Source organism: Macaca mulatta, chromosome 13 (assembly GCF_049350105.2).
Source record: "Macaca mulatta isolate MMU2019108-1 chromosome 13, T2T-MMU8v2.0, whole genome shotgun sequence".
NCBI lineage: Eukaryota > Metazoa > Chordata > Mammalia > Primates > Cercopithecidae > Macaca > Macaca mulatta.
The window spans coordinates 77775760-77791210 of NC_133418.1; the positions used below are offsets into that span (position 1 = coordinate 77775760).

Genomic DNA, 15451 nt, shown 5'->3' on the forward strand with positions numbered 1-15451 from the left:
TGTGGGAGGGAACATGGACAAGGGTGTATGGTGACTGCACGAGCTTTCTTCATCCGAGGCTGAACATTCACACAGACCTAAGTTAGAAATCTACAGAAATCAGGCAGCGGAAATAATAGCTGAGCTGGGAATTCCTGTTCTATTTCCTTTTCAAGGACTGTCAGGTTGGAAAGGACCTTATGAAGATGGCCTGGTCTGGCTCCTCCCCATGTGATGCTGCATTCTCTTGGCAACACTCTCACCAGATGATTACTGAGTATGTGCCTAGACTATGCTAAGAGTTATAATGTTTTCCCTGACATGGCTGAAATCTAACTCCCTGCCTGTAGCTTCTACTCACAGACAAATCAGCCCCCTTTTGGCAATGCCAACCCTTCAGCCATCTGGAGCCATGCTCCTGATGCCTCTGGGCTCTCTCTGTGCCCGACGTCAGGGATACCCTAATGGCTGTTCCCCTCAGCGCGCTCTCACATGGAGATATCTAAGGTGGAACCCAGACCCTAAGAGGGAAAGATTGTTGCTAACTGTGGGCTCCTAGATTATCCTTCAAAAATCACTTGTACAGATGCAGGCTTGCAAGCTTCCAGATCACTACATTTATCTGGACACCTGTTCTCTGGAAGCAGCAAAGGAAAGCAGGGAAAAAATGATAATCTATAGGGTCTGGAATATCACCTGTCAGAGCTGGTGCTCAATAAATGTTGCCTGGACCAGAGGATACCCACCAAACAGATGATTAAAACTAAGGGTCAGAGAAGGTGGCTGACTTACCCATGATCACCAGGTAGAGGACAAGAGTATCAGCATCCTGCTCCCCAGCCTCTTTGCTTCCCACAGGGAGGCCACTGTGCCCTGGACACCCAAGTCCTGAGCCTATGAACGAGGACCAGGGACTACTGGATCCTCTTAGCACCCCAGGGACCATTCTCAATGTGTGCTTGAGTCAGGTCTGACATGACAACCCACCCCAGAACACCCCCTGAATCCCACCAAAGATATGTGGAACTCCTTGGAAATGGAGAAGGCAGGGAGGGTCTGGGGACTCCCAGAAAGAAAAGCATTTTGGTAACCGCCCCTAGATTCTGGATTAGCCTTCAGGGCAAGGGTCTGGTGAGTAACAATGACAGCCTTTTGGGGCTAGATCCCTTTGTAGAAACTTACAGCAAAAGGAAGTCACAACGAGTATCAACCAAACCTTCTAGATTATGTCATCAACACAGACCCTGATTGAAGGGAAATGGCCTGTGTCTACCAGAGAAGGCTACCAGTATCCCAAGAACTGTCTCTTCCAACACAGCAGGAGGGAAGTCCCCTCCTCCAGACACCAGGGAACAGCAGTAGCAAGGCACAGGCAGGCAGTGGAGTATGGGGACAAGGAGGGACAAAGGGGGATAAGGGCCCTGAGGCTGTGGGAGGAGGTGGCGGGAGTGTGGATGGAGGGGGGCGGGGTCTGACTCACCAGGCTGTGCATGATGCGCACGCCATCTGGGTTCACTGTGAGCGCCTCCTTGTACAGCTGCTTGGCCTCCTCCAGGCTGCCCTTCACCTCGGCCAGCCGGCCCCGCATATATAGTACTGAGTGAGAAGTGGGGAAGAGGCCTGCTGCCTCCTGGATGCAGAAACCTGCTTCCTTGAGGTGCTTCTGCTCCATGAACAGCTCAGCTGCAAAACCAGAAGGGCAGTGGGAGGTGTGAGTTGTGGGGAGTCAGAGGCATCCTGACCCCCTCCCTGCATCCTCAGAGCTGGGGAACCGGTCTTAGGTGACGAACACTATCCCACCGAGTCACAGCATGGGGAACACTGACTATGGGATGTAGTGGGAACAACAGTTTCTGAGAGCTTCCTCTGTGTCAGGCACCTTGCTAAGTGCCAGTCAATGGCACCAAGATCGTCCCAGTTAATGCTCACAAAAATCCTGTAGAACAAGCTTTTTTTTTTTTGAGACAGGGTCTCCTTTGTCAACCAGGCTGGAGTGCACTGATGTGACCAAGGCTCACTGCAGCCTTTTCTAAAAAAAAATTAATTTATTTATTTAGAGACAGAGTCTCCCTCTGTTGTCCAGGCTGCAGTGCAGTGGCACAATCTCAGCTCACTGTAACCTCTGCCCCCCTGGGTTCAAGTGATTTTCCTGTCTTAGCCTCCCGAGTAGCTGGGATTACAGGCATGCACCACCATGCCTGGCTAATTTTTGTATTTTTGGTAGAGAGGCTCAGGCTGGTCTCGAACTCCTGGCCTCAAGTGATCTGCCCACCTTAGCCTCCCAAAGTGCTAGGATTACAAGCGTGAGCCACTATGCTCGGCCTCACTGCAGCCTTGACCTCTTGGGCTCAAGCAATCCTCCCACCTCAGTCTCCTGAGTAGCTGGGACTACAGACATGTGCCAACATGCCCAGATAATTTTTGTATTTTTGGTAGAGATGGGCTTTTGCCATGTTGCCCAGGCTGGTCTTGAACTCCTGGGCTCAAGAGATCCTCCCATTTCAGCCTCTCAAAGTGCTGAGATAATAGGCATAAGAAACTGCACCCTGCACAAGTACTTTTATTACCCCACTTTAGAGGGGCAAAAACTGGGCACAGAGGGGTCAAGGCATTGGACTAAGGCCACAGTGGGAGTAAGTGGTGAAGCCAGGGTTTGCATTGGGCTGTTTGACTTCAGAACCTGGCGAGGGGACATGGCGTCCCCTGAGCTAAAAGCTTGCTCAGGTGACTGCAGCCTCTTTTTCAGTGTCCCTTCACTTCCTTTGTTCATTGCATGTCCAGGGAAAAGGGGATGGAAGCAGACCAGGGAGCTCTCTTTGGGTCCCTTGGTCTCCCAGGCAGGGGCTGACTGAAGGTGGGTATGTGCTCAGAGCCAGGGAGAACCAAATGACCCTGCCAAAGATAGGGTGGGAGGATGAGGGAGAAGAGGCTCAGGGGCAAACGAGGGCACAAACCAAGCATTGTTGGTAACAGCTACAGAAACCTCCCCTGCGCTGATGGAGAGCTGATGGGCCAAGCCTGGGTTTGGGAAACATTTTCTCATTAATCCTGACAGCAAGTCTTGGAAGGAGGCATAATCCTCACTTAAAAAATGCAGGTGGCCGGGCGCCATGGCTCACGCCTGTAGTCCCACCACTTTGGGAGGCCAAGGTGGGTAGATCACGAGGTCAGGAGTTCAAGACCAGCCTGGCCAGGATGGTGAAACCTTGTATCTACTAAAAATACAAAAAAAATTAGCTGGGCATGGTGGCGGGTGCCTGTGATCCCAGTACTCGGGAGGCTGAGGCAGAGAGTTGATTGAATCTGGGAGGTGGAGGTTGTGGTGAACTGAGATAGTGCCACTGTGCTCCAGCCTGGGTGACAAAGCCAGACTCCATCTCAAAAAAAAAAAAAAAAAAAAAAAAAAAGCAGGCTTAGGAAGTGAGGACCCCGCCCCATTCCCTCACTGAGAAAGGGCAAAGCCAGGGCTGGACTCCCCAGCAGTTCCGTGGCCTCCCTCCAAAGCAGACACACACCCCTTTGGGCCAGCAGGCAGGAGAGAATCTGTCCTGGAACCAGAGGAGTAGGGAATGGGGCACTTTCTCCAATCCAGGCCAGCCCACACACACACACATTTCAGACCCACGGGCACACCCCACACTAAGGCACTTTAGGAGACGCGGCTCTTCAGCCTCACTGGGCACTCAGCCTTTGTCCAAAGCAGCCCCCAGGCTTGGCAGCCCACTCCTGGGGCCTAGCCTATGCTGAAGGCACAGAAGGATCAAGATACAGACGGGGAACGCAGAAGGGCCAGCAGAGTCTGACTTGTGGTTTTGCCAAGAACTCTGCCTAGCAAAAGCTGACAGCTGAGGTTACCCTAGTTCAGATTATGTCTGGGGTGGAGAGAGAACAGATATGCCCAAGGGAATCTCCCAGAAAGAGGTGGAGAAACCAGGCCCAGACATTCTCTCTTCCTGTCCCAATAGGCAGCAGGAGAGGCCTAACTAATGCCTTGACTGCAACACAGGCACTGGGGTACATAGCACGAGCACTGCCTAAGGTTCATTGTGCAACCCGAGTAGCCTGCCATATCCTAAAATACAACGCTTTCTGAGTGAGAAGACTCTTTTTCTCTAGTGGAGGTGATAACTTGGGAGGATCAGAGAATTAAACACAGAGAAGCCAGGCTTTCCGGATATGGGAGAGAAATGCGGGCCCTAGCCCCTGGGGACAGCCTGAAATAGAGATTCCCAAGGCAGAGAGCACAGGAAATGGGGGCTTTGAACCCAGGGGCAGATGGCTGGTGGGGGGAGGGGTCAGAGATTTGGTTATCTCAGCCTCAGCTCTCCCTCTCTGCTTTGCTGTTGAGCTGCTGCTGGGGCGTCTGAACGGAGTGCTTAACATACAACTATTGAATACTGACTACGTGCCTCGTCTCCCCATGAGGAGGAGAAAGAGTGGGGGCGGGGGTGGGAGCAGCTGAACCACTAAACCACTTGAGAGACCAGGGCAGTGGAATGACAAGTGCCACATCTGAGTGTTATGGGTACTCAAGAGGTGCCAGGTCGGTGCTGCTGGTGTGGTCAGGGAAGTCTTCCTGAGGGAGGTGGCATCGGAGCTGGAGCCTGAAGGCTGCAGAGGCCTTTGGACTAAGAGGACAAGGAAGGTGGGCTGGGCTCCACTGTGGCAGAATCCCCCAGGGTCACGAGAGAGGAGAAGCAGAAGGAAGTGTGTGGGTGTCACTTCTGCAGGGTGGCTGCTTCCTCCATCGCCAGAAGCTCAGTTTAGCTGAGGGCCCAGGGGTCAAGCTCCCCACTCCCCTGGACCACTTGGCCCTGGCACAGCTCATTAAGCTGTTTACAACTTGCTGCCCTGTCTCCAGAGGCTGCCCCTGTTCCCTCCCTTGGGGACCCCTCATAGTGCATTCACATCAAGAGATTTTAATTAAAGGGCACCCCACCCAATCCCAATCCGTCTTGCCTCGGGGCCCTGGGTATTCTAGAGGCCTGGGCCTTGCTGGGCTGGCCACACACCAGAGAACACGTCCTGAAGAACTGTAGGGCTGTTCCACTGACAGGCTCCATCCCCAGTTAGACAGGAAACCAGAAGACACAGACCAGAGCCCAGGGAAGCCTCCCGTGGGCTTCTGGAGGCCTGGCAGACAGTGCCCAGCAGGCCAGCCTCCAGGGTAGGCCTCTGACCTGCAGATAGGCCCACAGGTCTGGGGTGACAGTGCACCACCCCTTGCTAGTCTCAGTATCCCTGAGCAGATGCCTTCGGCTCCTGCTCGACGCTTTGCCAGCCATGGTCAGACGGCTGCAGGAGCCCTGGGGCACCGCATCCACCCACGGCCCTGATCCTTCCCAGCCCGGCCCTGGCTGCCAGGTCCCAGTGGTGCCCACACCCATTCCAGCATCCTCTGGCCAGGGCACCACATTTTCCTTGAATTTTCATTGTCGAGGTCATCAGCCCAGCACACAGGACCTTGCTGCACCCTTAGCGTCAAGGGGCCCCTCCGTTCCTTCACTCTCTCTTCCCCTTTCTGATTTTCTCTCTGCTCTCATCATCCTCCTGCCTACCCCCTGACCTCTTCTCTTGCTTGTCTGTCTCCGGTTTTCTTCCTCTTCCCTACATCTCTCTCCACCCCTCTCCCCTCTGTGCTTTCTCTCGGCAGGCTACAAATGGAAAACATCTGTTCCCTGGAGCTTTGCAAGAGGCCCTTTTATTATTATTATTTTTTTTTTTTGAGGCATCCTGGTCTAACCCTGCACCCAGAGCTGATTCCAGTCTTCCTAGCAAAGCCGAGGCTCTCCCACCCCAGGCAGGGGGATGGGCCCACTTTCCATGGGCTATTTCCATACCCTCTTTGCAGGGAGGGCCTTGCCCGCAGGCTGGCCCTGTGCTGATGAGCAGGGTACAGAGAGCCTGGGCCCACCCCTAAGGCCTCTTAGGGCCTCCCCAGGTGAGTGTGCTTCCTACAGAGACCCTCCCCCTGACTTCAGAGAGGTGAGCCACAGGGCAGTAGAAAAATAGATTAGGCCCCCCAAAGAAATTCACCGTGGCTAGCCTTGATCCTCAGTGGGGGCCATTTTGGTGACCCAAAGGAAATAAGCATCAGTCGCTCAGAGCACATGAATGCCCAGGAAAAGGAAGGTGGGGAGAGGGCAAGGGAGGAAGGAGAGTGAAGACCAAGGGGGCTAGAATGGAGAACGCCCAGGCCAACACAGAGAATCCAAAGGTCTGCAGGGAGTTCTCAGGTTGGTCTGAGATCCTCCATCCCTGGGACCCAGAGGGCACAAGGCAGTCAGGGGCTGCATGGGCCTGTTCTGAGTGGCCTCGCTGACTCGGGAAGCTGGGAGGAGTGAAGAAAAAGCTGGAGCTAGGGAAGAGGAGGACGTGGGAAGAAGGCACTGAATAAAGACAGGAGGGGGCAGGAAGGATGACAAAGAGTAGAGGAGCATGCAGGACCAAGGACGAGCGCCAGCTTCTCCCTGGACTATGGCTTCATCATAAACACCTGCTTCAGCCACAGCACTGGCCACCCCACCCCAGACCCCAACTCTGCCCAGGAGACACCTGGGGTGGCCTCCAACTGCAGGCCAGGACACCAGCACCAGACCACAGGAGTCTGGCATCGGGGAGCTGAGACTCAGGCCAGCTTCCCCTAAACCTAGAGAAAGCCCAGAGCTGCCCATGAGCCCCTGGACCTCCAGGACAGGGGAACTCTCCCTACATGCGTCTCCCACTCTGGTGCACTGTGAGCTCCCAGAGCCATGACCTGAGATCATGGGGGGTCATGGGGGATGAAGGGGTGGTTCTTGCTTTTAGGGAAAGCACCTCTCTCAACACTCAGATCTTGGAGCGTCTATGGGACTCTGTGCCTCTCTCACTTTCACAAAGACCCGCTGCCCAAGAGGCACTGCCCTGCAGCCCGTCTCTCAAGTGGGTACCATTCATCAGCTTCTCATACTGGACTGGAACTGGAAGGAGGCTTGAAGAAGGGAGGGGAGGAGGGCAAGAGATGAGAGAGGAAGGCTACGACAGTCCCTTTGAATTCAACTAAAGAGTGAATTCATGATGGAACTTACTGCCAAACAGATTGGGATGCAATTTATCTTGAACCAAACCAGGGGGATTAGCTCCTTCCAAAATGATCAAGACATCTTTTTCCCTTCCTGCAAATTTGCTGCAGCTGGTGGAGTCATTAGGCAGGGTGGGAGGGGGTGGGGATGCTGATCATATTCTTAGCCTGGGTCAGGTTGGGGAGGCGGTTTAGGGAGATCATTGCCCTGGTGATCTGGTCCTGGCAGCCCTCCATTCAACAGGTGCTTGGTAGATGCCTGCTAGTGATGATGGCAGCCAGGGGAGGGGAGAGGGCTCAGGGGGTGCAAATTACCCTGGAATTCTCTCATGCTCAGAATGAAAGAGCCAGGACACCTTCTCATATTCATTTCTTGGCTGTGGCGGCTATGCACCAGTCACCAGTCTACTCTCCCCTTCTTCTAGCAGGATAGATCCCCCCCCGGCTTTTTTTTTGAGACAGGGTCTCACTCCCATTGCCCAGGCTGGCATGCAGTGGCACAGTCTCAGTTCACTGCAGCCTCAACTTCCCAGGCTCAAGTGATCCTCCCATCTCAGCCTCCAGAGTAGCTGGAACTACAGGCATGCACCACCATGCCCAGATAATTTTTTTTGTATTTTCAGTAGAGATGGGGTTTTACCATGTTGCCTGGGTTGGTCTTGAACTTCTGGGCTCAAGCCATCTGCCTGCCTCGGCCTCCCAAAGTGCTTGGATTACAGGCATGAGCCACTGTGCCCAGCCTGATGCCCTGACTTTTAATGGGACACCCGGAATAATGACATCTGCCAGAGCCCTCTGCAGTTAGAGGCAGTCAAATAACTAAGTTCTGGCCAATGGATCATGAGGGGAGGTGATGTGTGCCAATTCCAGGACATGTCCTTATAGGGAAGGGGGTGCCTTTCTTCCTTGTTAATCGTTTGCCTTGGAATGTGAATGTGGCAGAGAGCCATCCTGGACCACACGGACGACAGTGATACCCTAGGGACAGAAAAGTCACTGTCCCAGTCAAGGCTGTCATCTCTAAACTGTTACATGAGAAAGAAATAAGCATCCACCTTGTGCAAGACACTGCTATTTTGGATCTGTTCTTACATGCACCCACACTGGTCTCCTAATACTACACTGCCTGACCCTGACGCGGCGCCACTTTCAAAGCATTCAGATGCTGTTCTCGGAGTTCTCTCCTGTGGAGTGAATACCTAAGATAACGACCAGAGAAGAAAGGCTCATATGCGAATGATTGAAGAGCGTGTGTTTCTACTGACATTCCCAAGTCTAGTTACGGGCTTCAGGAGGGCCTTTAACCTTACTTGGAGTTACCAGAACATGCTAGTATCCCTAGTATACAGCAATACACAGTCTGAAAACTGCAAGCAAGCTTGTGATGATGGTAGTAAACAAACAAGACAAATCAGGCCAGGCGCGGTGGCTCATGCCTGTAATCCCAGCACTTTGGGAGGCCAAGGTGGGTGGATCACATGAGGTGAGGAGTTCCAAACCAGCGTGGCCAACATGGTGAAACCCCATCTCTACTAAAAATACACAAAAAATTAGCCAGGCACGGTGGCGCACACCTGTAGTCCCAGCACTCAGGAGGCTGAGGTGGGAGAATCACTTGAACCTGGGAGGTGGAGGTTGCAGTGAGCTGAGATTGCACCACTGCACTCCAGCCTGGGCCACAGAGTGAGACTCTGACTCAAAAAACCAACCAGCCAACCAACCAACCAACCAACCAACCAGCCAGCCAGCCAACCAACCAACCAAACAAAAAAACACCAACCGCCCCCAGCAAAAAAAAAAACAAAAACAAAAACCAAGGCAAGTAATTCAAACAAAAGGCCTGGGAGCTCCGGCACAGGAAACCCACAACTGCAGAATCCGATCACTGTGTTATGCTGCATTCCTTAAAGCTGGTGAAGCCCCCAGCATGGGTGCGAATCTGGGGGGGCTGGGGCTCCATGCAGCCCCTTGGAAGTTGGAAGTCATTATTTTAGTCTTAGAAGTCTTAGAAGATGTCATAGAAGTCTTAGAAGTCATTAGAAGTCTTAGAAGAAGATGGGAATCTTTGCTTAAGGCAAAGCCTTGTTTACTATTCCTCTGGATTTTTCAACATCCCTCTTCCTACTTAAGACCCAACAAGCTGACTGTGGAGCAAGTGCAGCCTCCGAGGGCACCCTGAGCTGCTAACTGGGCAGTTTCTGCATTGTTAAACTGCTCCCATGTCTAGCCGTCCTGTGAATCCTGTCCAGTGTTTTTTGCAGATTCAGAACCTACAGTGGGGAGAGTGGGGGTGTACTGCATACTAATGTGTCCATATGTGAGGAACATGCAGTGGGAAACCTTAGATTCTCAGCTAACAAGCACATTCTGACTCTGACTTCCCAAATCCCCATGTCCCAGTAACAGATCATCATTTCGGTTTCTTCTCCAACTCCCCCTAGGGACAACAGCGCACCCCCATGATGGGGAAGGAGCAGAGAGGAGGGTAATCAGAGAAAATGCAAGAGGTGCTCCTGGGCCCAGAACTTCGATTGGGCAGCTCTAGGCCAAGGGGGTGTGTTGGCCTGGGGTACTTTAGGGGTCCATTTAGCCTATCCTCCTCCTCTCTCTTCTGCTGCCATTTTATTTCATTCAGGTACTTGTCATCTTTGGCCTTGGTTCTCTCTCTTTCCACTCTGATCCACCTCTCACACCACTGTCAGGGTAAATTTTCAAAACTCTTGGCAGCGAGTCCCTCCCGGGCATTCATCAGCTGGTGTTAGGACACTCGCTGTCCATGGGGCCATGCTGCCTCTTCCTCCATCATGACTGCCATGGACAAGACACAAGCCAAACACCTTTTGCTGAGCACTTGTAATGGCCACCCTGACTGTGTCACACACTGGCTCGTTTCAGATCAGGGCTAGCCAATTGTGGGCCGCCTTCAGAACCCAGGTCTGTGGGACTCTGGAGCCAGGCTTCCTGCAGCCTGCCTCCTCAACACTGGCTGGCCTTCAGACTGACTCCTGGTGGCAATGGTACCACTTAGTTACCAACAGGGACTGTCACCTGAATGGCAACCTCAAAGTTACCAGTCTTTCCTCCACCTTCAATGAATTCTAACCCCAGCCCTCTCTTTCTTGGGGCCTCCACACCTCCCCTCTCTGAGCTCTCTAGGGTTTGAAGCCCGTTTTTGAGACCAAGACAACTGTCCATCTATGTGGCCTCTCAGGACCTCCGATCCTCTCATGTTTGGGTTTGCTGCCAGGGAAGCTCTCCCAGGCAGGGAGGTAGACACCATCTCCACTGGGCAGAGAAGGAGACGCACTGCCAGAGGCGAGGACTCCGTAACCTGTGTGGGCCTAGCAAGGAGTCCCCACCTCCCCACACTCCCTTCTCCAGGACAGGGTTCCGAGAGCATGGGTAGCCTGCAGACAGGCTGCGTGTGTCACTGGGACTAGGGCACTCACCAGCCTGCAGCCAGATCTGTTCCAGCGTGGTCCATAGCTGCATGGGGCCCTGCTTCAGGACCGAAGAGGGCATAGTCAGCTCTGACATGGCCTCCTCCAGCCGGGAGGCTGCGATGGATGAAGCCCGCCGGGAGCCTGCAGAGCAAGAGAGCACGAGCTGAGCAGTGGTCAGAGGTCCACATGTTGCAGGCTCCAGGAGCAGTCATTGCCCAGCACCATGGGGAGACAGGGTACCCCGAAACAGGGTGGTGTGGCTGGGCAGCCAGAAAGCAGCTCACAGACCTACTAGGGAGGGTCCACTATGTCCTCTCACCCACAGCTGGGGAGGGTAGCTCTTTGGAGGACAATAAGGCAGAGATCTCACTAGGAATCTATTCCTAGGAAAACAATAATGTCAACAAAGATGCTCTTTACGTGAACACAACAGAAATGACCTCAGTGTCCAACAATAGGGACTGATTAAAAATAAGTGGGGGTATAATCATCCCAGACTCTGCGGTCATTAAAATAACAAAGTACAAATACAGATATCAATGTAGAAAGATGTTTGTACTATATAGTTAGGTGAAAACAAGCAAGTTACAAAAGAACAGGACCACATTTTTATAAAAAAGAAATATGGGCATGGAAAAAAGTCTGAAAGGTCATTTATTAAGGTCTAAGTGGTGAAATTAGGAGTGATTTTTCTTTTCTTCCGTTGGCTATTTTCACTCTGTTTTCACAAGTGCATATTCTCATTTGTTTGTAGAAAGGTCCCCATTCAAGGCTGTGCTGAGAAGGACCCTTGGATCGCAGCTCAAGTCAGAATACTGCCCTCTGGAAAACCTCTCCCAGTGGCAGTTCTGGGTGACATGGGCTCCGGTTCAGGCTACATAAGCTGTTGACATTTATAATTCCCATGCAGGTGAAATGTGAGCACTTTCTCTCTCTCTGTCACAGAGGCAATAAAGGCTCCAATAAACTCAGGAGACCTCAGGGCAAACCACGGATGACTTCAGTTCATGAGACAAGTGTACGTGGAGTCCTAATAACTTTGTTCATGATTCTTCCCTCTTTAATTGCCAGGGAGCTACCATTCCCCCCTACCTTAACCATTCCCTCCTGGGAGACAGAAGCTCTGCATACAGCCATACACCCCTGAGATGTGCCTCTAAAGTCGGGTGCTAGGTTTGGCTTCTGAAATCAACTCTGTCACCTGACAACAAAGGTGCAACTTGGCTCAAGGCCACAGAAGTGAAAAAAAAACGAGCAATTCCACTAGATACAACTCCACTCACACTTTCCTTCCCATGACTCATTCTTGTGTTTTTGATGAAGGCGTTCTGCTTTAAGCAGGTCCTCAGTTGAAAAATGTAAGTCTGCAGTTCCTGAACTCATTTGAATTTCACAAGCCATGGCTTTCAGGATGAGTTTTTCCAGCAAAGAGTCTGCTTTCAGCTTAGAATTGTAAAGAGCTCAGTTCATTCCTTTATATTTGACTTGATCTGCCGAGGATATTAGGTGGACTGTGGCCTCTGGCTTGAGCCTAAGGGGAAATGGTTTCTGTGCTCCACAGCCACCTTTCCAGCCAGGCTCCTCTTTCTTCACCCCCATGCAGGAGGCAGGGTTCCTCCCCTGCCCACCGCCTGCTGTGGGACCAGCAGCCAGCCCCTACCCAGAGCCAAGATCAGCCCTAGAAGTTGCCCAAGGGTAGTTCCTTAGCACCTGGGCAGCAGCTGGCAAGGAGCCAGTGGTGGGCTTGGCCCGGCCAGGAGGTGCCCCTCTCCATGTTGGCGCTCTCAAGCTGGGAGTGTGAGCTGTGGGTCCATGCACACAGCTGCCCAAGGAGTTCATTCTTACCAGAGTCTGCATCATGGGCATCAGGCAAAGTCAGGTGCATGCCACTCTGCTTCTTCATGGTGAGGCCCTCACCGAGGCTACCATCCTTTTCCAGGCCTCTAGAAGGCAAAAGAGGGCCAGGGTCCGGTAAGGTAGAGGGCTAGCGTCATGGGGACTGACAGGGAGAATGGGACAGCCTCACTCTAGGCAGGCTCTGGGGCTGTGGGTTCAGTCCCAAAGACAGAGCTGAAGTCACCAATATCACCAGAGAGGCAGAAGGGATCAACATAGGTAGCATGCCACACAGGCTGAGGCCTGGAAACTCTCCCACCCTCCCTACTGTCTTCTCTGAAGTGGGTAAGGTCAGAAGCTCCCCAGGCCAGGGGGAGCAACATCCAGCAGAGTGCCAGGCAGAGAGTGGGGACTGTGGACTGACTGCCAAGGAAAGCCTGGTCCTGACAGGGCACCAGAAGTGCTGCAACCCCCAAACCCCTGTGGCAAAAGGGCCCAGATGCCACCCCCTGCCTCAGGCTTCCATTCCTTGGGCTGCCAGGGTGTCCCCAGAGGAGCCAGCAGAGGCCCCTGGGGTGGCAGATTAAACAGTCATGGAGATCCCATCTTGTCCCCCAACCCCTGTCCCCAATTTCCCAGATCCCTGCTGCTATACTGCTGGCGGGGGGAGGGGTTCCTCTTTTCACAGAGTGGGGGCTGGGGGGAACCAGGAAATAGCCTCCAGCTTAAGCCTGTCGTGGCCATCCTGGGGCACAAGCAGTCCCAGCCAACACATTCCCACTGCCGAAGAAGCCCACAACCTTTGACCCTGTCAACTGGGGAAACTTAGAGAAGAGAAGCAGAAGGCACAGGAGAGGAGGAGGCAGGGCAAGAAGGTTTCTTTCCTTCAGAGAAGCACCAAGATGATGATCCCACAAAGAATACCAGGGGTGTCCTTGCCATCCTAACTCAGGCTCACATTGGCTTCAACTTGGGCCTGGGAATTTTAGTGGGCATGAGAGGAAACCATGTATAAAACCACAATGGCTCTGGGCTGGTTCCCTTCCTCTCCCACCCCTTCCCATTCCCAGGAGGCACAAAGTGTGGTGCAAAAAAGCCAGAGACAGGCCAGGCATGGTGGCTCATGCCCGTAATCCCAGTACTTTGGGAGGCTGAGGCAGGAGGATCACCTGAGGGCAACAGTTCAACAACAGCTTGAAAAACACAGTGTGACCCCATCTCTACAAAAAATGTTTAAATTAACCAGACATGGTGGTGAGTGCCTGTAGTTCCAGCTATTTGGGAGGCTGAGGCAGGAGGATTGCTTAAGCCCAGGTGATAGAGGCTGCAGTGAGCTGTGATCACGCCACTGCACTCCAGCCTGGACAACAGGGCAAGACCCTGTCTCAGAAAAACAAAAACAATACAAAACAAAAAAGCCAGAAACACTAGGTTGGAATCATGGGCCACCCTTCTCAGCTTTGTGACCCTTGGCAATGCTACTTGACCTTTCTAAGTCTTAGGTTTCTCATCTTGAAAATGATTGTGAGAATGTCCATCACACAAGGTGGTCATGGGGAGTAAATGAGACAATGTGGGCAGATCTGGTGCAGGGCTGGCGTGAAGCAGGGCTGGGTGCAGCTTCCCATCCTACTCTTTCTCCCATTCCGTGAAGGGGCCTTTCCCAGGGCTCCAGAAAGAGTCCATCTCCAGGACTACCCTTGGTTCTAGGCCAACATACAGCATGGTCCCTACCTTGAGGAACCTTACAGCCCAGATGGGGAGAAGGGACAGTTCAAGTTGAACAATCAGCAAAAACCCACTTGAGAGGGTTGAATGAAGCATTTTAGAGGCTGGGTGGTTGATGGCTCCATGAAGGAGGAGTATCTGGACAGGGCCTGAGGGGCAATTAGAACATGAGACCAGCAGTGTGGGGCTGGCCCAGGCAGAGCAGCGGAAGGTATGGCTGATAGTGAAGGTCTGCTAGGCCAGACCTGCAAGCTGTGGTCTTAAACCTTGGCTACCCCAAACTAGATTTTACCCCCAGTGTAGGGCAGGGTTATCTGGACCAGAAGCCTGGATCCAATATCCTCCTGGCTTTCCCAGGAGATAGGGAGGATTCTTTTCTGAACTTGGGGCCAGAGATCAGAAACCAGGGCTTGTAAAATCTAGTTTGGGGCAGCCAAGGAGAGGTACTTAGGGGCTTCCTGTTGTGAAAAGCCTGCAGTTCTGCTGCTCCAATGGAGGCACAGGCCAGGTCTTCAATGCTGGGAGACAAGGCTGCAGCTCAGAGGGGTCCCACCACGACTGACCACTTGGAGGAAGAGACAAGCAGCCATCCAGATAAGGATGCAGGAACAGAGCAGCCAGCTCCAGGGCAACCCCCTTGCAGGAGGGGAGCTGGGTTGTGCACCTGCTTGTGTGGCCACAGCCAGTGAGCAGGAGAAAAAGGTCATCGGAATGCAGGTCCCCTCACCCAGAGTGTGGCCCTCGGCCTCATGCATCCAGTTGCCAGGTGGCTTCACATTCCCATTCTGAAAAGTCCTTCAACCCCAGAGTGTCCTTCTGGCAGCTTCCACCCACTGGTCCTGCTCTGCCCTGGTCTCCCAGGCCTGCAAAGTGAGGGCTGACTCTGCCCAAGGTGTTTTACTCCATCAGATTACCCTCCTCTATAAATTTCACTGTTACAGACGTTCCTCTGGGGAGTCTGGAAGCCTTCTGGGCTCCCAGAGTCTCTGTGAAAACACAAATACACACCAGGCGGGTGTCCCCTGAGGCCTCGGGGAGATGACACAGCCAGCTATCTCAAAGAAGGACAAGAGGATCAGGAAGAGGCAGGGCCCCTGACCTACAGGAGGCCCTCTTTCCCTTTGGGCCACATAGGCTAAGCCTAGGAGTCCCATTGGGTTTGAGCAAAGACTTTCTGCAGATTCAGCCTGGACATGACTGCCCTGCTCTGGCCCATGAAAGATCCAGATCCCAGGCCAGGGTCTCCGGCAGGAGACAGGAGGTATGAAGAGCGTGGGTGATTAGGGAAGAAGGGGTGGCCCTTCAGGACTCCACCTCCTCCTCCTCTTCTAGCCTCCAAATGGAATGAGGAAAGAAGTGACAGCCTCCATGGGCTGGAACTCAGGAGACCCAGGTTCAAGTCCCA

At 53.0% G+C, this 15451-nt stretch overlaps 1 protein-coding gene across 6 annotated transcripts in view; it reads right to left on the reverse strand.

Annotated features, from left to right (window-relative positions):
• TTC7A (tetratricopeptide repeat domain 7A) overlaps positions 1–15451 on the reverse strand; it is a 153846-nt gene that overhangs the window by 11721 nt on the left and 126674 nt on the right. For all 6 annotated transcript variants that reach the window (XM_077959626.1, XM_077959629.1, XM_077959628.1 and 3 more), the window contains 3 exons: positions 12328–12425; positions 10489–10623; positions 1460–1662 (listed from right to left, as the gene is read on the reverse strand). In XM_077959626.1, coding sequence (XP_077815752.1) covers positions 1460–1662; positions 10489–10623; positions 12328–12425 — 436 coding nt within the window. The remainder of the gene's footprint in view (positions 1–1459; positions 1663–10488; positions 10624–12327; positions 12426–15451) is intronic.